The sequence below is a fragment of the Dermacentor albipictus genome, chromosome 2, assembly GCF_038994185.2.
Source record: "Dermacentor albipictus isolate Rhodes 1998 colony chromosome 2, USDA_Dalb.pri_finalv2, whole genome shotgun sequence".
Taxonomy (NCBI): Eukaryota; Metazoa; Arthropoda; class Arachnida; order Ixodida; family Ixodidae; genus Dermacentor; species Dermacentor albipictus.
The window spans coordinates 141,393,760-141,418,382 of record NC_091822.1 but is presented as its reverse complement, the minus strand read 5'-3'; the positions used below and the strand labels follow the sequence as shown (position 1 = coordinate 141,418,382).

Sequence of the window (24,623 nt, the reverse complement as noted above, 5' to 3'; positions counted from 1 at the left end):
ACGACAAGGATGCCGAGACGCCAATCTTCCCAACCCGCGTACGAATGCGCCCCACCTCCCATAGCAATTTGCGAAAGCAGAGTCTAGACGACCACCCGGTGTCCATGCACCCAGGTTGGAATCCGGGTCCGCCATACCAGCGAGTCTCCGCTCTCTAGGTTACCAATGATTACTGCAGCATTTGAGCGCCGAGAATTATGTACTCAAGCCGGAATAATAGTACACTACTTCATGTACAATTTAGCGATCGGAAACCACACTGGGATAAGAAAAGTGCACCGGCTTAATTCTACCATCTGTCGTTCAAATATCGATACTCGAGTGCCTACGCATGCCGCCTTTACGAAAACACTGCCGGAACTCTAACCCCGCAACAAGCAGCACAACACTATAGATGTCGAGTCGCAACAGTGGGTAGGGCGCACCGTATCCGAGTGCAAGGGGAGCGATTGGCTATCATGCAAGGGAACACTTCGGTTGACTTATTTTTTTAATATACATACACCACAAATGCAAGACAACCAAGGAATACTCAAGTTACGAAGAAGCAGGGAGAACTCTAAAGCACTTTGCGCAACGTCTCCGACCTCCCGGCAGGCTACCCGGCGTTACGACACATAAAAAGCGACAGTTAGAAGTGCACTTACCCTCATGGGCTTGGTGCTAATAAAACACGTCAGGATAAAAAGAAAGAAAGCAAGACTTATCACGCAGCTAACAGTGAAATATAGTTACCTCCGACTACGAGTGCGCGCAGCAAAGGTGCTAAGATTCCGGACGTATTTATCTGTTCCTCATAGACGAGCGCTCGCACGTCTGACGCGCGAGCGCTTGTATCGGTGTTTTACGTTACGACCTCGGTATCAACCGCAGGACGTGCTGCTTGCCCTGCCACCACTGGACGTCGCTCGCCGGTCAGCCGGCAGGGCTTCCTGCGGCGCTCGGTTACGATACGCTGCGGCGAACTAGCGGGCCGACGGCGCCGGAGATTTCGGGTAGGGGGGGGGGGAGGGGGGAGGCAGGCACTGCCGCCGCATCCTCGGCTGACTTTCTTCTCCAGCGGCCGGCCAGCGCGTGAACGCGCGCGCTCCCGGCGAACAAAAGCGGTGGGGCCTGCCTGCCTTCCCCCACCGCCCGTTTAACGCTTCCGGTGTGAATGGCCGCTCCCCAGCGCTAGCGCCGCCGCCCCTACAGAAGCAGCAGCAGGTACCAGCCACCAAGGAGCAACGGCGGCTATTCCTCGGCCGGGCGCAATAATAATGGCCGATGCACGGCCGTTCACTTCTTCGCTTGGAGGTCGGAGCCAGCCGCGTATCGGGCGTTCCGTGGTAACGGCCTCGATTTCGCTGCCAAGGTGAAAGTCTGCTCTCCTGAAGGAACACCCTTTCCCCGCATTCGAACTACGCTCCATGATATTTTGTTCGTTCGTTTCTCCCTCTTTCAGCCAGTTGAAAGTGATCTGATCCTTCTCGGGTTTCTCGTATCACAACAGAAACGTGGGCAGCTACTGCTCGACGGTCAACTGACCATTAACGCCTTTCACAAGACGAACCATCCCATTAAATGACTCAGCTTCTTCGTCGCTACGAAAGGTGTGCATGGAGAGAGAGAGAGAGAGAGAGAATGAAGGCCACTTTCGAAGTTAATAAGGCGTTACATGAGCGTATAACGAGCCATCCTGCACAGCATAGTCGAGAACACTGTATAACTGAGTGACGGAGAAAAAGCGTTCGGGCCCGTCCGTGCGACTAACCTGCTGGCTCAAAACTGGTGTGCAGATAATAGGAGGGCAATGTGCCCAGTATGCATGTGCCAAGCTCATCTTCTTCGGGTAGCATCAGTGATATCGACAGCAGCGCCAATATTCTAGAAGGTCGGTCTTGGACATCAGCCTTACCCTGCACTGACAGACCGCGTACTGACGCGCGACGACCTCATTCACGTGACACCACGGACATTTTCTTCAACTCCTTCTAAGGTCACTAATTCGACCAGAACCAGTGCACTATCCATCTCCTGGCTACGAAATCGTCGCACGATAAGGCACGTTCGGCACCCATTACGTTACCGTCGAAGGACCTCTAGCGGTATATCTCCGTTTACTTAGAGATCAGAAAAAAAAAAACGATTTTGATTATCCGATGGATTTGTACTGCCGCGTGCTCTTTGCTTGTGATGGGTTTATGACTGCTTTCCTTTGCGCTAGTCCATTTTATCTGCGTCACGAGATAGTAGCCGATATCGGGCCCGTCGCTGTTAACGAGAAACGCGTAGCAAAGTATCGAATTGCCCGATGACTGGCAGTTGATATAAAATGCACGACGACGCCCAATGAAAAACTAACCAATTACGTAAAAGCCGCGCGCTTCGATCCGGCGAGACAGTCGGCCGTGCCCTCAGCATCGCCATTATGGCTAGCGAGTGGCGCTTTTTTCTTAGGGGCATTAGCTTTATTGCGTAACAATCAAGCTTCTGTCTCAAGCTAATTACTTGATTACGTGCCTACATGTGCCCTTCACTTCCGCGTGGCGACACCACAGCAACGATAACAGTACAACCGGTCTCTAGGAATCAATGGCTTTGCTTTATCAGTCTGGCTTATCCGGAGATCCGCATTCATGGGGTCCTACTCGCGGTTAATAGCACGTTGCTAGTCCGCCGCATCTCTGACACGCCGGCGTCAGGAGCGATAAGCGGTCGTCGATCCCACGCACTAACACTTCCGAGACTTCCGGGTCACCGCCTCCCACAGACGACAAGGCCCTGTACCGTCACCGGCCGAAGTAGGCCCAATCCGCCTCGCTGCCACATCGGAAACATTCCAAGCAAAAAACAACTCCACTCCGTGCGCCATCGAGCAATCATCAAATGAAGACGAAATTATTCACGAACGGGTTAGGTTCTTCGTCATGATCGGCCGGTCCAAACTATCACAAAAGGACAAGCTAAGGAAGGGGAATTATATGGGAGGGGGCTGGAGAGCGTATGCGGTACACTACGGGGGAACGGTGTGCCGCCGCGAGCAAGTGCAGCAGCGCACGCTTGGTTTTTAATGGTTCCGGTAGCGGCGCGCAGCAACACTTCGCTACGCCTCCATCGCCTGCGCGAAGAAGGGCGACACTTCGAGCCCGAGGAAAAAACAAAATAGCAGGAAGAGCGAGAGGATGAAGTCGCTCTGAGCCAAAGGGACCATAAAACCCGCGTCGCTCTCCCTCTCTACGCCGTCCACGGTATAAAACTCCAGGGCGAACTCGAATGCGCGTTTTCCCCTTCACGGACGCGTGATAAGCCTCACCCCTTCAAAAGATTTCGCCGCCGCGGGCCCGCCGCTTTCTTTGTTCTTTTTCTCGTCTCTCCTCAACGGTACGCGCGAACCACTCCCCCTCACCCCCCCCCCCCAAAAAAAAAGCAGAAAAACACGAAAAAGCATAAAAGGAGAGAAAGGCACGCTAACGGAAACAGACAAGACAAAAGAAGAAAGTTTGCGAGGACACAGGAATCCCGATCCCGCACACAGGATACTGCCAGAAAGCGCGAGCTCCGAACTAGCTTTTCTATCCGCATACTTCTCGCAACGCGCGCACTCCCGGGCTACCACAGTTCGCGACGCGCTCGGCCATCAAGAGCGGTGGCGCGGCGCCATGCGGGACAGATAGCCATTACAGGAGCCGCCAAAGGTGTCGTTATAGTCGCGACACTTCGGCGATAACACGCGTGTGCGTGTGTGTGCGTGCGCGCGCGCAATCGTGTCTAGCCCGATCTTTCCCCCGTGAGGCTCGGAGGAAAAGAGGAAAGGATCCGCGTGAGAGAGCACTCCGCGGTTGCTGTTTATCTTCAAGTGGCGCAAATGATGCGAAGAAAAAAACAAGAAAAAAAAAGGACAAAGGGCGCCGCTCCGGCAGGTCGCACACACGGTGGACCCCCCCAAAAAAGGCGGCAAACGCACAGATTGAACCAAATTGGGAAGTGATTAGGCGAGATTCCTTTCGCGGCGACGTCGCGCGCTAGTTCGGCGCGACAAACACGCGCTATGCGTGCAGTCACCGACTCGTGACATGAGAAAAAAGAAGAAGACAGTTTCGTTGACGACGGCAAAGGTGGCGTCCTTAAATGCCGCACTCTTGCATAAGCGACGCGCAGACCACTAGCCAGGAAAGCTCATTACGAGAACTTCGCCGTCGAAGTGAAATTTATCGACGCGACCGAAGAAAAGAGAAAAGGTAAAGTGAGTTACGGCGTTAATTAAAAGAGGCGGCAATTTCCGGGAATTCCCCCTCGGCAGCGGGATTATAGCGCGCCTGGAGTGAGGAGAAGCTCCCGCAGGTATATGGAGAGCAGTGTATAATAGTTACACGGACCACTAATCTCGGAGGAACGGGTGTCACTATCTCGCAAGCCTAGGCTTAATTTGCGGCCACGCGGTCGGCATGCCCATTAACGTGCTGCTGCTACACCTGCGAAAGTACCGACGCATATTAAAGAACTGTGCCAATGCGGATTTGGAAAGCCAACTAAGAGCTCTCTTCTAAGAACCGTGCCTTCTCTTATTAACGGCTTACAAGAAACAACCGCGTCTGAGGAAATAAATCTTCCTTTCTTTCTCCCTCGGCACCAGCCGCACTGAGTGCATATATCTTTTCGGCCGAGAACGGCAGCGCTTTGACCTGACGAACAGAAACGGTCGTCGGACCGGCGGCGATCTGCACAGACGAGGAACGACGCCAGTGACATAACTAATCGCTATCCCAAGTTTGCCGGGTCACTAGACTATGAGCAAGATGGAACTTCGCGTACATGAGGCGCAGCAAGCTGCCGTCTGCCGAAGGTTTACGATAATTAATTAGTCCCAATAACAAGGAAGGAGCTGCCATGTTGCAGGCGAACAGACAGCGGAATGCTGTCTCTTCCGCTGATAAATAGCGTCTCTTACAAATTTAGCCCGAGGGAAACGTGGTTTGGGAGTTCGACGCACTGGGCAATAGTCGGTGATGTTCCACTGCACTAGAGCTCGAAAGCATGCAGACGCAAGCAGCTCCAATACAAAGTTTGTCCTTAAGTTGTAGTCTCCTGCTGTGACGCAGTAAAGGTTCCCGAAATCTGCAAGGCTAAATCCTTGGCGCTTTCAAGACTAAACATAGTTATCTATATACTCATAAAAGTATGCAGAAACTCCACTGGAATCGTCTAAGTATGCGTAAGCATACCACCCAATTTCAGTTGACTCACCCCGAAGTTTAGGTTGGCCAACATCCAAAGTTAAGTTGGGCCACCCTAAATTTCAAGTTGTCCAAGCCCCAAATTTCAGTCGGGCTTCCCTAAATTTAAAGTTGACCTACCCTCTTATTTCAATTTGGCCCACCACCAAATTTCAGTTGGCCCACCCCTACAATAGGCTTCCCCATGCATTTCTTATGGAGCCCTATCCCTACGAGAATTCTCTCCGATAAATTTTATGTTGTTATTTGGTTTTGATTGTTCCGTATTGCAATAAAGCTACCGATCATCTCCATGTACACAATTATAACAATTAAATGTATTCGCAAATTGCGCATTTTGTGAAGATACAAGGCATTACACTTTTCCCATGATGGGCTGGGGCACTCGCCAAAAGAATGCTTACGGATTAAAAACTTTACTAGGCCCGAGCAGGCACAGTAAAAATCTGTGACGCAATGGCGAGCTGTTGAGAGAACTTCAAAGCCGTGTCGCCACCCCCTTCTTTCGTTCTTGCGTGGTTTCTGGCTCACAGAGTCTCCGCTTATGATGATAATGGTTTTTTCTGTATTGCAGAGCAATTTATTACCACTCCTCAATTTATTTTCATTTTTCACTCCCCTTAAAGTTGTGCTTCGCGATAACCAAAACAGACCCAGAACTGTGCCAAAAAGCTCCGTTATGCTTAACATGCCACAACTTATCTCTAGAAGCGTTGCAGATGCTGTTAAATGCGGAGACGTTGCAAGGTTGCCTGTAACCTGATCAAGGCTCCAAAACAGACAGAAAACTGTGCCAAAAAGCTCCGTTATGCTTAACATGCCACAACTTATCTCCAGAAGCGTTGCAGATGCTGTTAAATGCGGAGACGTTGCAAGGTTGCCTGTAACCGGATCAAGGCTGTTTCCTCGCGCGGACGCTGCTAATCTACCCGTACAATAATGGCAGGCGGTGCCATTGCACCATTGTGACAACTGCTGCACAGAATTGTATGTATAGAATGCAGAAACATTAAATTCTACGCAACATAATGGTGACAGAGCTGAACCACCGGTCTACAAGAACGAGCGAGCCAAGTACAAAGAGAGCCAAAGAATCACTAAAGCCAGATAACCTGTGTCTGCAGCAGAGCGCATGAGTTATTGCATTCCAATTCAACACCAGTGCTTTCCATCGTTGCCCACAGCTATAAAACGGTAGCAGAGTTAGCTTCTGGGTACCTACCTACCTACCTACAAGGTAGGTATTTGTATAAAACTCTATTGCAAAAAGAGAGCTAGAGAAAGAAATGGTGCGAAAATAAATGGACTCGGCACTTCAACAGGTGAGTCTGCCCTTGACAGGGACATCATCCAGGCATTGCCGAGTATACAGGCCAACCTGTGGGTGGCATGCACTCTAATGTGCAGTCATTACACTCACAGAGTTTCCTACAATATACTAGAGGGAAGTCTGGCACTGCAATCGTTGAGCCATCATGGGAATGATGGGACGTAAATGGATTTGTCCGACCTACGTGCTTGTGGATTCGTTTATTATGCTTTGTGTGCTTTCATTGTCATAAATTTCCATGGAGGAAGGAAAAAAGATAGGAGGGAGCTTACCGCAACGCGATAAAAGCCAAACCTGTTGGCCTGACACGTGATCGCATGTCAAAGTGCGCGGTTGGTTTTAGTGTTCCCGCTCTGCAGGCAGAACCACGGCAGGGCAGCCGAACAAACGCGCACCGAATAAAACTTACTGGCATAGCTACTGAGAACCAAATGTCTCAGCAAATCTCAATTCTTGCTGTGGGATCTCGATACAAGGGGTCACCTGTTGGGCCCCCACTGTGGCTTCACGGAGCATTCCCTTGCCAAGGCTGGCTGCATGATGTAATGCTCCCTCTTATATTTTTCCTTCCTCCATGTAAATTTCAGAGCAATCCATACTTTTGTAGGTGCAGAAAACGCTGTGAACACTCACAATTGCTACCAAAGAGCCAATTGCAGAAATGTACTGTGCACAAACAAGAAAGGTATTTTCCAACCAAACTTGCTTAAGAGAGCTGATTTTGCCTCACAGATACATGGTCGACGTGTTGCTTTGTGTTACTGATTTTAGGGTGAAGTCCCAACGTCATAGCGAATTTTATCGCAGATCACGTCATCAATACTCACCCGAAGATAACACTTTCGTCTGGAACACGCAGCTTTTATTTTGTAAGAAGCCTAGTATTTACATAAACAAAGCAAGAACACTTGATCTGTGTAAGCACTAAAACTTGATTCGGCGAGAAGCGGTCAAACTTATGCGTTGTTTTTCACCCAAATATTGTAGTACTTCCGCGGGAGAAGAAATGAAGGCGGGGCCGATATGGGAGAATGCAAGGAAGGAATTTCGCTGGAGGAGGCTAGATGGGGCAAGTGGAGAGAGTCTCTCCTGGCAGTGGCACTCGCCTCCAGAAATCATGGGTTTGTGGCATTGAACTATTTCTATCTGGGCTATTAATGCAACAATTTTTTTAATTTTGACGGCTGAATGCTCCTTAGAGGGCACGTAACTACTTTCAGTGTACAACCAAAACTTCCATGGGGCATGGTGAGGGGCACTTTAAGTGACAACACCAGAAAGAGCACACAAAAGTTTTTCAGAACTGGGTGGAAAGAGTGCCTGGCAATACGAACTACGACACAGATTTGGCCGGCTACGTCAGAGGCTGGGTGGAATAAGGACAGAAGGATGGGCTGGTGCGGTCACGGCCTGACAGCGCAGCAAAGGGGGCGGGACAAACTCGGTCTCGTCATTTTCATCGCCTTTGCGTCTACCCGTCATACCCTGGTTTCATTCTTGCAAAATAGGTAAAGCGAGCAAACGAACGACACCGCGAGCTGTACAAAGTACAACGGCGCCACTGGTCCGAACAGGGGTGTTAGTTCTCCGTTCCGGCTGTCGGCTGACAGGACCGGCGACTACGTGGCGCTGCGCGGTGCTCGCCTCGCGCAATAAATCGACCGACAGGGCCTAGGTAATGCGCGCGCAAGCACTCGGGGCTAATCGGTCCTCCGTGGGGCAAGGGAAGCAAGAATCCAGTGAAGACGCAAGCGCGCACACTAACAGGGAAACAAAGAGGGGCGTTGCACGAAGCCCACTTGTCTGCACGTAAAAGTCCGAGAACTGTTTCGGCTCAAACGAGGTAGGCCGAGCGTGCATGATTACACTGACGGCTCAATGTCAAGGCGAGAGGTACAACCCTTTCGACGAGCAAGGGCGGAACCAAGTCGGCGGCGGCACTCGGGGCTACTCGTTAGCCCGCGTGATTGCGTCGAGGAGGGGACGAGGGGGTGGGGGGTGGGGGGAAGGACGAGGAGAAAGCTACAAGCGCGTGCGGTGAAAGTGACAACGATCTGATTTTCGCCGAAAACCCGCATTAGCCGCCGCCGCCGCCGCCGGGCCCCAGCGCAGGGGCCTCCGGAAGCCATTCATCACTCGGCAGGCCGGCAAGTGCCGACGCCGTCGATACACATCGGGGCCGTCATACGCGAGCGGACGCGAGGTTTTATGTCTTCGGCGTGCGGCATGCGCGCGGTGTGAGCGCGCTCCGTCCCCGGCGTGCGCAGGCACACGTGCGCGAGTGTAGAACACGCGGTGCAGTAACCTGCAGCCACGCGAAGACGCATCGGCACCGCCGACCGGATCTACGGGCGAGGAAGGGTTGAGCCGCGAGCGGTCTCCTTTTCTTTTTTTTTTTTTTCTGAACGCGCAGGCAGCGATGCGAGTGAGGAGGAAGGCGCGCGGACGATCACTCTTCCCGAACAGCGGCGATGCGGTTGAGATGGGCGCGGCCCGCGAGGAGTAATATTTCGCGGCCATCTTCGACAAACATTCCCTTCGGCAAACATAATTCGCGCAAGTTTGCTTCGACGCTAAGGCAAGGGTCGTGAGAATGGAAACACGGCCTTCAGGGGGTCGGCAATGAGAGAGAGAGAGAGAGAGAGATCCGGAACACGGACGCCGCTGCACGGGAGAAGACGAAGTGGAAGTTTGGTTTATGGAAGATCCGACCGACACTCTCAGCGCGGTTGCAGCGGCCGACGAATACATCGGCGACAATACGTAGGAATACGTGAGCTGAGCTGGCGCGTTTTCTACATTCGTATTATGGGAAAATGCGAGAGCAACATGTAAAACGGGGGGGTTCTGCAGCGTACCGCGGTAGCACGCTCGACGAAACGGTTGTACAAGAGCACAAAAAAATCGAACTCTCATACAGTACAGGTCAAACATATATGAGATGCCCTTAATTGATATTTCAGCGAAATTCACTTCCATATTTCATCTCTCCTAGGATAAAAGCAGCATTTCGTCTGACAGCCTAACCACACAGAACACGACCTACTAAACCTCGCGTGCAATCTGAGCTGTAATCGACGTAGGAGCACTACAGTTAGGTTTAATATTAAACTTCAGAATCACGCATTGCTGACGACCTATTTCCGAGGGCAAGAGGTCCCAGTCGAAAGTTTTCGGCGCAGTACAGCTGCAATTTCAAAGCGAATGATTTTGTTTCTCCACAAACCAAATCGTATCCGCCAATGGCCGCCAATAATCCGAAAATCTTCATTCGAGTAATTGCTCGTCAAACCCCTTCTTCTTTTTCTTACTTTCTTCACTGACAGAGGCGACGGCAGCCACAGCACCTTAACGTTCACTCCGTATAGTTACCACCCGACTCGCGCTCATCACAGAGCTGCCCTGCTTAGAACAACCCACTTTCGGCGATTACACGGGCAAGCGAGTCGAGCAGCAGCAGCAGCTGCAATCCCTCACCAGTTGAGAAGCACGCAAATCGCTCAGCATGCGCGCGAGAGCTCGCGGTCAGACAAAGCGGGCGCCCACTCACCAACGATGGGCACGTAGACGTTGAAGTGTCCGTCGGCGACCACTTTCTGGACGAGCGGCAGGTGGTCGATGAAGCAGTTGGTGTCCGGTATGAGGAACCGGGGCCGGATTTCCAGCATGGCCGCCTGCTTGCTCCGGTGCTCCTGTAGAACCGCCTGCGAGGCACGCGACGCGACAACGGGTCCTTTAAGTGGCGCCGCATATAAGCAGGCAGTGGGAAAACGTGTCGCGATAGCAGCAATGTTGCGACATGTATGTAGGGCTGTATATCTTACACCAACCCATAGAATCGATAGAAACACGAACACAGAGGAGAAGAACCAACCAGGCCTCGCGGATGGACATCGGAGTAGAAGGCTCCCCACACATTAACAAAATCCTTTAGGTGCCGGTCGAGCTACAAAGGGTAGGCACGACTGGTGGCCGGCCTAGAGGACAGTCACGCAGCCGTGGAGTCTCTTCCGAATATTGCCAGGGAACCTGGGCTATTACACCTGTTGTAGATCCTGCTCCTCGCAACACACTTTATTCCCATCCTCATTACTTGTGCTACATTAAAAAGCCATCCAACCGAAAATAAAGAGTTTCTTCAGTCAATCAATGTGGCGCAATATCCTAGATTGGGAGGGCGCCACATAAATAAGTGACATTATTATACAGAACCGCCTCGTTTGAATTTCCAGTGGAAATTCACTACATGGCAGTAAAATCGGACAAATAAGCTTTCTCTCTGCGCGAATCGTTCACAAAAGTCAGAGACTTTACCTATATATGCACATGGTCGAAAGAAACACTTTAGCATACCCTCCACGCATATCCTCCTCATATGCTTGCACCGTTTGTGCTCCACGTAATGACCCCAACCAAGGAACAAGAAAGTTACCAGAGCACACTGGGTCACCCGAGATGATGTTGCGTATAGGAAATCACAAGGTACCAACGTCATGTTGCTCCAGGCATCAGCAAAACACGGCATTCAGTGCTCAAAAGAGCGCTGCCTTAATGCTATTTGATGAAAGCGATAGCTGCAGAGATAAGCTAACGACGCACATCAATACGCTCCTCTCGCCCTAATGGCGGTGCTATCTCTTCAGGTCTACAACAGAGTCCACTGCTCTCATCAGACTCCGCATCTGCAGCAATGACAGCGGGAGTTCTTAACTAAGACAAACGCCTATGGGTCAAGCGTCATCGCGTCCCCGTGCACAGAACGCACGGGTTACTTATATTGCGATACGTACACACGCGACCAAGGGTCATTAACTCGCCACTGCAGGCACGGACAGCGATAGCGAGTGCGTGCGCGCGCACGCAACCCGCGCAACGCCGGACGTCACGCCCTGGACGTCAACAAACGCGCGTGGCGGCAAACAAAGGAAGGAAGGAGTAGGGGGGCCCAGGCTTCGAAACGTGGCACTGCAGCAACAGGCCGAGTCTAAAGCGCACAACTGGGAGCGACAGCCGGAAACGCAGACCCCCTTCCCTGGCTCGATTCGAAACGAGAACCGCGGGGAAAACGCATCCGTCTCCCCAGTGACCACGGCGCGCTATCCCGACAGCGAGCGCCCTGCGCCACAACAGTCCAGTCAGAGGAGAGGCATCTCGCCAAAGGGTCCAATCTAGCCCTAATCCCCCCCCCCCCTCCTGTCTCGGCTTCTTCCCTTGTAACACAAAAGGGGGCTCCTGGGGGCTCCGAACCCGGCGCGCCGCACTGAGTCACATTTATTTGGAAGCAGCCCGCCCGCCGGCGACCGCGCAGCGGACCACGCTGGAGGAGAAAGCGCGCGCGCGCGCATCTGGACCGGCCGACGCGTCATTTGGCACGGACCCTGTCAACGCGAGCCGGACACCGCGGGAGCTAGGCGCCCGCACTGACCGCCCTGGGCGTCCGTCGTCCCCCGGCTGAATTCGGCGCATGCAGGGTCGGTGCACCAGTGTCCTGGCAGGCAGGCAGAGGGACCAGGAGAAGGACGGAGCAGTGACTCAGTCACCTGATCGTGACTCAACACTTATTTGGGCGCGCACGACCACTGCGCCCCCGCCATCCCCCGGGCGTGCGGTGCCAGCCCGCACGAGATGCGGGGGCGAAGAGCCCTCGGACCCGGAACAACAGCAGTGTAACGCAGAAACAGCACGTGCATTCACGCCGGCCAGCCTGAGTTAATTCGCGGGGAAGTGACGGACGCCGATTGGAACGTGGACACCCCATTTCGAATCCCCCTCCCCACTCCTACCCCCGTTGCCTCCCAACTGCAGCTCCCTCACGTACTACGAAGCTTGCCCAATCCCTCGCTCTCCCCAATCGATTTTATTCGATACACCTCTCCCGCGAATGCCGCAGAGCGTTCGACGCGATTCGTGCAAACTCTATTTGACAGGTGCACCGCCCTGGAGATAATCCGGACACGCCGTAGGAGGCGCGTATATAAGCAAGCACTTCGGTGTAAGTGGTTCGCGGGAAGTCTTTGTGTGCGAGGGAGCAGTGGCTATATGGGAAGGTCCACTTGAGGAGAGCCAGCGGCAGTGTACACACTTCGGAGGTCTGGACAGCGTAAAACGCCGATGGGCAACCAAATTGAGCTCCCAGCACTTCCCAGACACACGGAGAGATGCACCGGACAAAGAACCAACGGCACTGCGTAGTGTCGAGAAGTCCCTCGCAGCCCAAGTCTCGCCCCACACCGCCGGCAACACAATAGGTTACATGCAGTATCCACCCTGCGTCTATAGTATGTAATTCCCTGATTACCTTAGCTGCAAAAATGGCTTGGCACCACACCAATTTTGACACCTGCTCCTGTTCTTAAATGCCTCGAGAGCGGACAGCGAAACTCCCGAACCGTAACAGGAGAGGAGCTCAGGCTCAGACGCGTGGCAAGAAACATACGCGAAAACGCTTCCGACTAGATGATCGTTTCATCCGCCGCTTTCATAATTGAAAATTGATATTTGTGACACACACCGCCTAATCTTTCGGCACAAGAACACGGATGACGAATGAAGCGTACAACGAGTGCGAAAGATAAAACACATTAAACGAAACAAGCAACGGCCGAACGCATTCCGCGCTACATCAGCGGCTGGGTTTCGAGGAACATTAATTGAACTCCACCTATAGCATAAGGCCACCGGGCACACCCGTGGGCACTTAGGCACCGGTTGACGCGTCATCGCTCACGGTGCACAGCAGCACTGTAAAGCAATGGCACGGCGCTGAAACGTCTCTCTTCGAACCGCGCTGAGGGTCAACGTTCCCGCGCATTGCCGGCGAAGCCATGTTTGGGCGAACGAAATCATCTCCACAGCTCGACTGGGGGCGCACATAGCCTAAAGGGGAGAAAAGCGCAGGAGGATAGCGCAGGGGGGTCCGGCCAATGCACGGCCAGAACTGAGCCGGCCATACCTGGAGTGAGCATGACTACAGCCGTAGCCAAAGCAACGGCAGCGAGCCGATGCCGCAGAATATATACACATGTCGCCGCCTACAGGAAGTCCCCGCTCGGCGGCAAGACTGCCGCGCTCGATTTCGAGACGATCCATTAGCGACTTTCCTTGCTGCTTTCTCTCGACTTGTAAGCTGATATAAACAAGTTCCCAAACATGACCTAATCGATTCAGAAGCCCGAAGGCGGAGGAAGGAGCAGACGACGCGGGCTTAATACATGTTAAAGCCGCTTACGCGCGGCCCGTTCTTATAAATCACCTCGAGCCGACCAATTAACTCATTCCAGGAATGCACAGACTTTTTCTTCTTCTATCATAATGACCCGACATAAAGAGCTAGCCGGAAGACAAGCAAGACGGTAGAGGCATACATATGAGAGAGACGTCGAGCTGGTGGCGGGTTAAAGGTAAATACTGCACCTAAACGCCGGCCCCTGTGTAGTGCAGTGATGAAGAAGCAAGCACGGGAGAAGAGACGGCGACAGAAGAGTGCAAAAAAAAAAAAAAGAGGAGCGGCGCTGCGGGTCCACGCACGACGGTGGCTGCCGTAGACCGGCCACGGTAGCCTCGGGCTCTGCGTGAGCGCTCCGGTCTCAGCGAGTCGCGAAACGGGAAGAACCGGAGAGAGCGGGCAGAACGCAACGCACGCGCACACACGCGCTCAAACAAAAGCAAGAGACACGCGCAAGGCGAGTGACCCGCGCAGCACGCCCTTTTCGTGAAGGACTCATCAGACACGAGATCCAGCGCAGGCGCGGCGGCGGCGACTTGCATCAGCAAACCATGCAGCGGCGGCGCAGCAGTAGAGCGGCGGCCCGAGTATAGAAAACGACTCTCGGCTCGCATTCGGACTAATGCGCAATTTGCCCGATTGATTCGAGCGCGAGAGGAAACGCCGCGAGCGTCCGAACGGGAGATCCGAGACCAGAAGGGAGGATCGGATGTAAATGACGAGGACCGAAAAGCCAAACGCGTATAAATCATCGGGTTCTCCCTAGTGATCCGAAACGCTCTCCGATAATTGAATACTGCGTGCAAGGGGCAGGAAGGAGCAGCAGGCGGCGCCGCAGCCGGTGCCAGCGATACACGGGACGTTTCTTTTTCTTTTTTTTTTCTTTCTTTAAGACGCCGTGTCTTAATGTTACACCGGCTCGATAGTATCAAGCCTGAGGCGGCGGTCGGACACGTTAGCAATGAAGACACCGCTGCGTCGTGGCGTATATACGAAGTTAAACGTCCTGCGGCAAACAATATATATATATATATATATATATATATATATATATATATATATATATATATATATATATATATATATATATATATATATATATATATATATATATATAATGCCCTTCGCATCAACAGGTAATTCAAAGAGAGGACGCATACCCGAAAGCTTCCACACATAAACGAAGAAACAGCGCGACACAAAGTGCGCACAATGAAATAAACGGAAACAATAATAACACGGCGCACACACTACTCGTGCCGCATGGCTGCAATGCAACGAGGCAAAGCGCAGAAGAACGAAAGTTTCGCAACAACGAACGCCTCGCAACAACGAATGTACCACTTGGACAATTTACGGACGCACCCCGGAGAAATTCCGTAGTATATGCACAAGCTCTTTCTAGACCCTACAGAGATAATCTGGTCACGGCCAATAGCGATCCTACGAGCAAGAGATATGAAAACAACGGGATACTCTCAGCCAACAGCTAAAAATGATTACGCGGCCCGCTAAACAGGTGCTACGATAGCGCAAATGACAAATAAACACAGTGTATCGACTCTAGACTGACAGGGAAAAAAAAATTAAATTATGGGGTTTTACGTGCCAAAACAACTTTCTGATTATGAGGCACGCCGTAGTGGAGGACTCCGGAAATTTCGACCAGCTGGGGTTCTTTAACGTGCATCTAAATCTAAGTACACGGGTGTTTTCGCATTTCGCCCCCATCGAAACGCGGCCGCCGTGGCTGGGATTCGATCCCGTGGCTGGGATTCGATCCCGCAGCCTCGTGCTCAGCAAACGTTACCTTTGTCTTCTGATTCCCAAAGAAAACAAATTATATATTATATACACACACCGCATTGTGAAGGAGGAATTCCGCGCTGTGGAAAAGTATGAGCAGCCCAACACCATAGCCACTGAGCAACCACGGCGGGTAGACAGACAGGAAGTATGCCGCGTATAAGGGAAGAAGCTGCAATGCTCCGAAGCCGCATCGCCAATACAATACAATGGTCCCGAGCTGGGAGCCCGGGGCGCACCTATACTACGTGTTCACAAACTTGTATGTTAACAATCAATACGCTTTCGTGTGCATACTGTTCCAATCTACATCACAGGCTCGTATATAAGAGCCCCTACTTCGAAAACGCGCCGCAGTGATAACCCAGTGTGTCAAAGAGCGCATCCAAACTGACCGGGAGCTGAAAACAAAAGCGGAGAAAAACAAAGGACAGACAGCCCAGTGACCGTCCTTGGGTACAATTCGAGGAATCCCGGAGGTGGTCGCGCGGCCATGGAACTGAGCTTCCTCCGCCGCACGGGTAACGACAATCACGCGGAATCGCCACCGTTTGGGCGCAACCGACCCGCTCCCGACCGGATTAAAAAAAAAAAAAAGAAACAAAAAAGAAAACCCTACGTAACGAGTAAGCGCTATATACTATACATGGCGGCACGCAGACAGCTTGCTTTCACCGACGGTCGTCACGCGTTCGTGATCTCGCTAACCACGCGTTCGGCGGGCGCCGACTGGAGGCAATTAACCGCAGCACGCTCGACGGCCGGCTGGGCAGAGGACGAACCGCGGACGCACTAACAAACGCATGTGCGCGAATTCAAACAAAGGAAGCACGAAGCGCGCCGAAAACCGATTCTGAACAAAAATAAAATGCCAATCTTTGCCTTGTACGCACAATGCTCTCTGCAGGGTTCGAATATACGAAAAAATAAATTAATAAGCTGGCAGCAAACAGTCGGCAGCCGGCACAGAGGTGCGCCTGGTGGTATCACCGAGGTTCTCCTGTAGCGCTGTCTTCCAGTAAAAGCAACTGCTATTCTTTCTTTCTTCTTTTTCGTCCCCCCCCCCCTCCCTGAGGACTTGATCGTGAAAAGTACAGCAAGAACATCGCGTCTTTTTGTACGTGTTGAACACGTAGACGTTCGAGCTTGGCACGCAGCCACGACTGAAATTGCGACGCTGACATAGACTTCAATTCACCGCGTTTACAACCCATAGTCCGCAAATTCTCAGAGTACGATGTAGTCAAAGATCAGGAGCGGCGCGGATGACACAAGAAGAAGCAGTGGCTGATACGCAAGTACAAGCAAAAAAACTTGCCCAATATCTGCGGTTCTTCGCATCGAATCCACGTGTCAGCTCGAATCCACGTGTCAGCAAACCGGACAATGTGGTCGGCGCACCAGCCACATAAGAAACAGTCTAGCCTCATTAAACGGCACTTATACAGGAGAACGTTCGGTGTGTATTGACAGAGGGAAGAAACTTAAAGAAGAAAGAAAAATCCGCGCCACAAGGCAGAAATGATAGCGTGAAAGTGTTTTCAATGCCTAGTGTTCTCGACGCTCAGGCGCTTTTCGTGCAAGTGAAGCGTGAATATGTTTCTTCAAATCTGTCGAATCGCACGAATTGTGTACTCGAGGCACAATTATTTACGGCAAAACTAGCCAGCTTGAAAGACTTCGGCCACTTGCTACCACATTAAAACGGCAAGCTGGGCGATTTGGTGCTTGAACATGTTCCTAGGGATGGGCAGCGCAACCAGAACGAATGCCTCGTATTGTGTACTACTTCCTTTTTGTCTTTCGTTCGGGTTGCGCTGCCCAACCCTAGGAACATGACTTGCTACCAGTCTACACAAGCCTACATTCTGCCTATGCAGGCACAAAGGGTGGACGTTGCAGAACAGGACACACAGCTACGGCCCTACACGCGGGTTATCGCGTTAAGTATAAACCCCATGCAAGCGATCTTGCACGCGACAGCGACAAGCGACGCGATGGAGATGGCTGTCGCGTTCTCTCGTCGCCTACAAGTTGTACCCCATGCGAGCGATGACTTCGAGCGACGTCTCCCCAGTGTTGCCGGTATGAGGGCAGCAATATAGGCGCCGAAACTAGCGTGACGCGTGCTTTATTAACTTAAGTTGACGTGTTTTGCTGTAAAAAGCAACGCAAAATATTTCTGAAAGTCTTGCAGTAGGTTCTCTTCCTTGCACGTATAAAAATTCAATCGTTTGCTCGTTCCGTGCGACAATCGGAAGTACTTGAGTTATGTACATCCAGTTCCGGCTTCGCGCTATTGGGTAGTCGTTCACAGCACTTCCGGGCGACGAGCGACGAATTCTAGATTTGCAGAACCGAGCGATCGCGCGACAAGACCGAGCGATCTGTTCACGCGACGGCCCGATCCGTCGCTCGAAGCCGTCGCTCGTCGCTGTCGCGCACAAGATCGCGCTCGTGGGGTTTAGCCTTTACAACAGGTTGCGCGTCGAAGCATTCCACGCAGTCCGGCAACTAACACCGCGCAGCGTATCGCGCTGTCCGGGACACGATCAAACACCGGGAGACGGCGCCGAGCCGCCGAGATCACAGATACACGGCGCGCAGCCGAGTGCGTTGGCCTCGTGAGACGGCCGGGTCGACTCCCCCCCACCCCCGTTCCGCTTCCCCCCTCGCGGGCCGTGCTCGATAGCGTCCGCAGAGCCGGCCGGCAACGCAAGGTCGCACCCGCTGACATATTTAGCATATAAGCCCAATGTACACAACACGCGCGCTTATTTTTTTTTAGTTATGATTACTGTCCGAAGCGATATGATTAATGGATGCAGGGATCACGACAGACAAGCGCAGCTGCGTGCGTCCGACCATTAAGTCGGCGCGCGCGCGCACACCCCTGCTGCTGGTTACACCGAGCTTGCCAGCTCGCTCGCTGGACGGCAAAACGAGCCCGAAGTCGATACATTCGCTGCTCTGTTCTTTCTTTTTTTGTCAAATAACTTCTCGGGCAACATAACAATCTCGGTGCTTCGTGTTTACTCTTCTTGTCCTAGACCGTCAAAGACGCTCGCTGTCCCTTTCCCTGCGCGGCTTACCGCTGCGCAAGTGTACAAAATGGATACAGGCAATCGTAAGAGGAAGGGCACCCGCGCACAGTTAGGGAAGCACACCGTCTAGCCGAGACATATTTGTCACGAGCCCAGTGGGACACAGGCGCCCGAGCGGGGCTCCGAAAAAAAGAAAAGAAACACTCGCAGCCTCTGCCGACCCCGCCGCCACGTACAGCCGCTTTTTCGGGGACCGGGCACGGACAGAATGCGAAAGAGATGCGAAAGCCGCCGATCGGAACCGGGGGAGCCCCAGGAGCGAATCCCCCCGCTCAGCCAGTGGTTACAGCGGCGGCGGCGGCGCCTGGGTTGGGAGGGCGAGTGATTGAGAGAGAGAGAGCGAGTGAGGGATGCGGAGTCGACACGATTCTGATTTACGGTTGTTGACACAGGTTGTGACGCAGGTGCGGCCACCGCGACGACGTGAACGCGGTCATGCTCCCTCTTTCGGATGCCATCCCTCCGTGCACGCGGGAGCACACACGCGGAGATTGGCGGGAACAAAAAGAAAGAAGAAAAAAGAAAAGAACGGAACAAGGAAAAAAGATCGAGCTGCTTTGCCTTTCCTCATCCTTTTGGTGGCGCACGGCGATTCAAGAGACGAGAACGTGGTGTGGAAGCTGCACGCACTACCGACACACGTAATAACGAGGGTACCAACAAAAGCGAAAGCGCCAGCCTCTGTATCTCCGTTCCTGAAGAGAATGGTGCCGAAATAATGGCTAATCAATAAACGAGCTCATTACTGAAACTGCACAACAGAATCGTGCTGTATGCAGCATGCAAACAGAGCGCACAGTTCCTATTCAAAGTGCAGGGCGCAAGCGGGAGACGTATGAATAGTTTCGGCTTGACCCCAAACGTACTACCAGGGTCCTTCAATACTTTTCATGGCGCCATCTTGCGCCGACGAACTTTAATCAAACGGGAACCGGTGCAGTTACAGCAGTGGCCTGCTCCTAAGGTGAACAGAGGTGCCGATTTAGGCGGGACACGTTCCGCATTTAACGCCGTGTTCCCGCTGTCCCACGGCTTACGTGTGGGACGGTGTTTTGTCCCGCTTTGGCCTCTCCGGGCCCCCGTGTTTTCTTGAAATGGCAGCCCTGTGGTGTCAAACCCTTTCTCGGGTGAGGTGATTCCCGACAAATTACGGCTCGCACGTTTTCTCGATCCAGCTAGCCACAGCTACAATGGGCTTCTCAATGCGTTGGCTAACAAGCCGTAGCCAAGCCGAAACTCACTGACCACGCATTCTTGATGCCGTCTTTAGTTATTTGTCACGCAATGCGTTGTTGGAAGCAAGTGGAATAATGCCATAGGCAAGTCCAAATTTATTGAAAAGCTTAAACTGTTTCCCTCTTTAACATAAACAAAACTTTGAATAAATGTTGAATCTCGTTTCGATCTCTGACCGACTCTTTCCTCCTCCTGCTTCCCGTCCCGCTTTGGCGTGCGAGAAATCTGGTCACATTACCTATACCATATTCCGCTTAACTAATGTTGTAAAGCGTTGGTATCGACATGATCATTAACCATCAGTCCATTCTTTAATTCGGCGAGAACACACACGTAACACAAAAACGTTTCAAACGCCTTGCAGTTGGACAAAATGTCATAAGCCGTCACTACCAGCGTTGCGATGGCCGTCAATGGATTCGGTAATCCGGTTTTCAGTAAACGGTAATACGTTTACGAACAAGCTAGAACCGTCTAACAAGGCACTGGGAGACGTGCTGCGTCGGAGCACCAACCTACGCTTCTTATGACTAACCTAGGCTTGTTCATTTTGTGTTGAACGCATAGACATTACGCCGTGACTCCACTGGTTCAACATCCGTGATATGTTGCACGTGCCCCGCCTCTGTGTCCATACACGGTCAAATACGTATATAGGGATAGCACTATCAGATAAGATCATGTAATAGATGTGGCAGCCGTTTGGACACGGTTTGTACACATTCCATCGACAATCCCGCCTGACCAGAGTAACACGTCAAGGAATACCACAAACCTGCAGCGGTCTAACACCAAACATGAACAAGGGTTGATAGCTATAATGCGTCCTCATCACATACGCCTCCATTCACCTCCCTTATTTCTGTAAAATACGGTTAAGCCGATGCGTAGCGAGATAATGAATACGTCAAAGAAAGAAAGAAAGAGAAAGGGCAACCCACATATTCCTTTATCACTTCAAGACACCGCGGGGGAAAAAACAACTAAGGCTGGTCCATTAGCATAACGGTTCTAGAATTCTCGAGCGTTCACAACATACACTTTCCGCCTCTAGCACTTAAGCGCGTAATCTTCCCCGGCCGTCCGTTTGGCTGTGTGATCTTTACTTGTCCAGCAAGCCGACACAAGACGCAGCTCACACGATGCTTCCGCGCCACCTTCAGTGCCGTGTAATCGATCACGACGGTGAAATTGCGGCAATTTACACCGGGACGACCAGAACGAACGCATGGTCCCCGCCACCTCCCCCGGTTGCTTCAGTCATCTCTAGAAAGCAAAATAATGAGGCGACACAGAAAGTAGCCAAGCTATTTGGGGAGAAAGCACCTAAACGACCTTCAAGAACGACCTTTCGACGGTCCTTCGCGCTTCGCAGCAGGTGCTGTCCGCAAGCTGCAGTTTCTTTCCTCAAGAACGGCGCGCGGCCGTGCCGTATAGGGGAGGGGGGTGGGGGTGGAGGGACCTTACGCGAGCAAGAACCTACGTGTCATCATACGCACGCAACAACGCACGGGGTGGGGTGTAAGCGAAAGCACTTTGCAGTGAGCGCATACCACCCTCAACCGTCACGTTCTACGCTATACACTTTCTCCCGCACCGGGAAGCGAAATTACTTCTCCAACTCCCGCTTCACGGGAAATGAGAGAGAAGGAGAGACGCCGCATAAGCAACTTCTTTCAGCGTCTTAAGCAGGGAGGAACTACATACAGTAAGCACGCGGTAGAAATCGGCAGCGTTGCAGCGGAAGACAGCATAATCCTCGACCGCATCGCAATTTCGCTATTACACACGCCCAAGCCGTCCAGAGCCTCGACAGCAAGCGGCAAGAGAATGGTCCACGCGCCGGGTCGCCTAATTCGCTTGCGGAATGAAAAATGGATCGCGCATCGGTAGCGGACGCTGCAACAGAAGCGGGACCACGCGCCCGGTTTCTTTCCATAATCTTTCTGCGCATCCACACGTTCTTCTCCGCTCAGAGAAAAAAAGGGCAAATAAAAATAAGGTAGAAGGTGGATGGCGTCCTGTAATCATAAGATAAGAAGAATGAACGCTGCCCCCAATTTAACCCAAGTGCTCGAATTTCGACGAGTGTGCGCCCGCAATGCAATCAGCCACGCGGGCCATCTTTCTTTCATTTATTCCCGGGCCGTACAATTGCTGTACGAGGATGGTGGTGTGGCAAGAGAAGAAAGCAAAAGAGGAGAGGAAATAATAATAATAATAAGAATAAAAACCATTGCACCCAAAAAATAACCGAGATGGAATGCGTAACCCGCACCAGGCAGCGCTGGGAGCACGGTCCCCCTAAAACCCCTCAACATGGACAGGCCTTAGGTACCCCAGAGTCTCCCGCTCCCTTACGCTACTCCCTCACACCCCCCCCCCCCTCTCTGCACGCTCTCCCCTCCTTTCTAGGTTCCCCCGTCACGTATACCCTCGGCAACACTGCACCGCCCATGAGACGAATGATCTTCCGCCTCGAAGAATTGATGCGTACAGTTCGCTGAAACAAGAAGGAAGGGGGGGGGGGGGGGGGCAATGAATGACCGCTCGCAGCGAACACAACAGGAAGGGAGGGCGACTGGGCGCAGGCGTTTACGGAAAACACCGCAATCGTCGCTTCAAAAGCAACTAGGAACGCCAACAACCGAGACTCAAACGAGCGCAGACACGAGAGTAGGGCACACCACATCTCCCACTGCACATGGGCGCTGCCGAGGCGGTCGCACCTGTGGCCGCTCGCTGCCCGTTCGGCCCCGTCTTCGCGCCCTCGGCGGACGGACGTGCAAAGTGCCGGCCGCAGCCATTATGCTCCTCAACGCGTCTCCCGGCGCAACGGGCGCGCACCCCCAAGACAGAGACGTTACGGGCCAGCGGGAGATGAACCATTCGTCATCGTTGCCTTGTGCAGCCCCGGCGCCAGCGACAGACGGGGGTGCGACGGCTACCGTGATCGCCGGGCGCGCTTGTAAACACATACCCATTATATACGACGCCCTCGCGCGTTTCGCGAGTACGTCAGTCAGTCAGTCTGCCTGTCGGCCACGAGCGAGACCGGAAACGGCGCCACGCCGGATCATCGTGCCGGGTCAAGCGGCGAGTTGTAGCTTCGCCAGTCCCTTCCCATCCGCCAACGGACAGCATGCACTTGTGCTAGGATACTAACTTGGACGAGAAAAAAAAAAGTAAAGAAGGAAGGGAAACACGGACGTTTGAATGATGAGTAGGAGACAAGCCACGTCGCTCGCGGTGATTGATACATCCCGATCGGAATTTATAGTTAGGCACGCGCGCGATAGATGTATCTCTAGGGGCACACCGGAGGGAACTCAGGATGAAAGGCAACGCGGGGGAAGGCCGCACATACACAGAATCCGCGGGTCACGCACAAACGCGCACCATTCCGCGAACAATGTGGGGGAGCCTACGGCTGGCAACCGGCCTGCTCCAACGTGCTCCGGGACCGCGCATTACCGCATATGGCATGAGTCCCGCGCTTGCTACGGACGTCTCGACAGCTATATTTCTGTGCCTGCAGGCAGGAGCACCCCTACATTTGCCAAAGAAGAGGTCAAAGAAGAAGAATAAAAGATCGATGGGAGGGCGGTGCACTGACGAAAAACACGCACTACTACTAAAGGGATGCCCAAGAAGATCAAGAGGTAATACGAACGCGGAGGGTGAGAGCCTGCCCACAGTGCGCGCGTGGGAGCGGTTTGTTCGACCGCCGGGGCGGCCGGCGTCGACCTGCGATAGAGAGGCGCGTCCCGCGATACACGCATGCAAGCCCAGATAGAGTCGTCCGGCCGCCTCACGTAACGCCGCGGCCGGCATGCAGCGGCGAGCCTGCGCTGACCCCGAGGAGGAACGAGCCGCAGTATAACATCGGGCGCCTATATAGATATTATACTGAATGATCTCACGGAGGCCTCTCGTTCCCGAGCACCGTAAAGTGAGCGGTTTTATAGACCGCCCCGTTTGCTTGCTTTGTTTCACGCGCGAAATATCTCGGAAGCTCGGCACTGCCCCGCACATATATGTAGTACAGCGCTCTGAGATTGGCGAAGCCAATCGACGAGCATGCGCGAGAAACAATGGACGAAACGAGGCAGACGAAGGCGAGACGGGCTAGGGAAGCCTTTTTTTTTTTGTTTTCCGATACCAACCGACATCTCGTTGAGGTTGCGGGCAATAAATGCGATACGCACGAAGCCTGCAGCGTGTGTGTGCGAGCGGACATGCACACAACCGAAGTAGTGGACACACACACACGGGCGATCGGCCGGCGAAGAAGAAAAAGCGCGCGCCGGTGACCTTGCTCGCTGCTCGCTTGCTCTCCCCGCATTTCCGTGTACGGAAAATCGGAAGACGAACCGGCGCGCATGCTAGAAGGAGCGCGCGCAAGGTGGCGCGCACACGAAAAGGGAGGCGCGGCTGCGGCCGGGATGCGTTCCTCTCCGATCGGAGGGCAAGGACGTCCGCGCAGACAGACGGTTTGCAGGGGCCGTTATTCCGTGGTCGGGAGATCGGCGCGGCCGTTACGTCACCCGGCGGCTGGTTCCAGGGGGAGGTCGGCACGCACACGCTCCAGCTGTATGTGTAATACACGGGGCTCGCTCTGCACTACAACCTCGACGTCGTCTCGCGCTCTCTCTATTTGCGAGCGCGGCGCCGTTTCGTTTGGGAAAGACCTGACCCACGAAAGC

The 24,623-nt window shown here is 53.0% G+C and overlaps 2 protein-coding genes across 2 annotated transcripts in view; one reads left to right on the top strand and one right to left on the bottom strand.

The window, feature by feature from the left end:
• LOC139056125 (nuclear speckle splicing regulatory protein 1) overlaps positions 1–24,623 on the top strand; it is a 276,929-nt gene that overhangs the window by 191,345 nt on the left and 60,961 nt on the right. The window lies entirely within an intron of this gene.
• The window catches only part of LOC139056119 (telomerase-binding protein EST1A-like), an 89,618-nt gene that overhangs the window by 9,856 nt on the left and 55,139 nt on the right, over positions 1–24,623 (bottom strand). Inside the window, exon 16 of the mRNA XM_070534013.1 lies at positions 10,097–10,250. Within this exon, the coding sequence (XP_070390114.1) occupies positions 10,097–10,250 (154 nt within the window). The remainder of the gene's footprint in view (positions 1–10,096; positions 10,251–24,623) is intronic.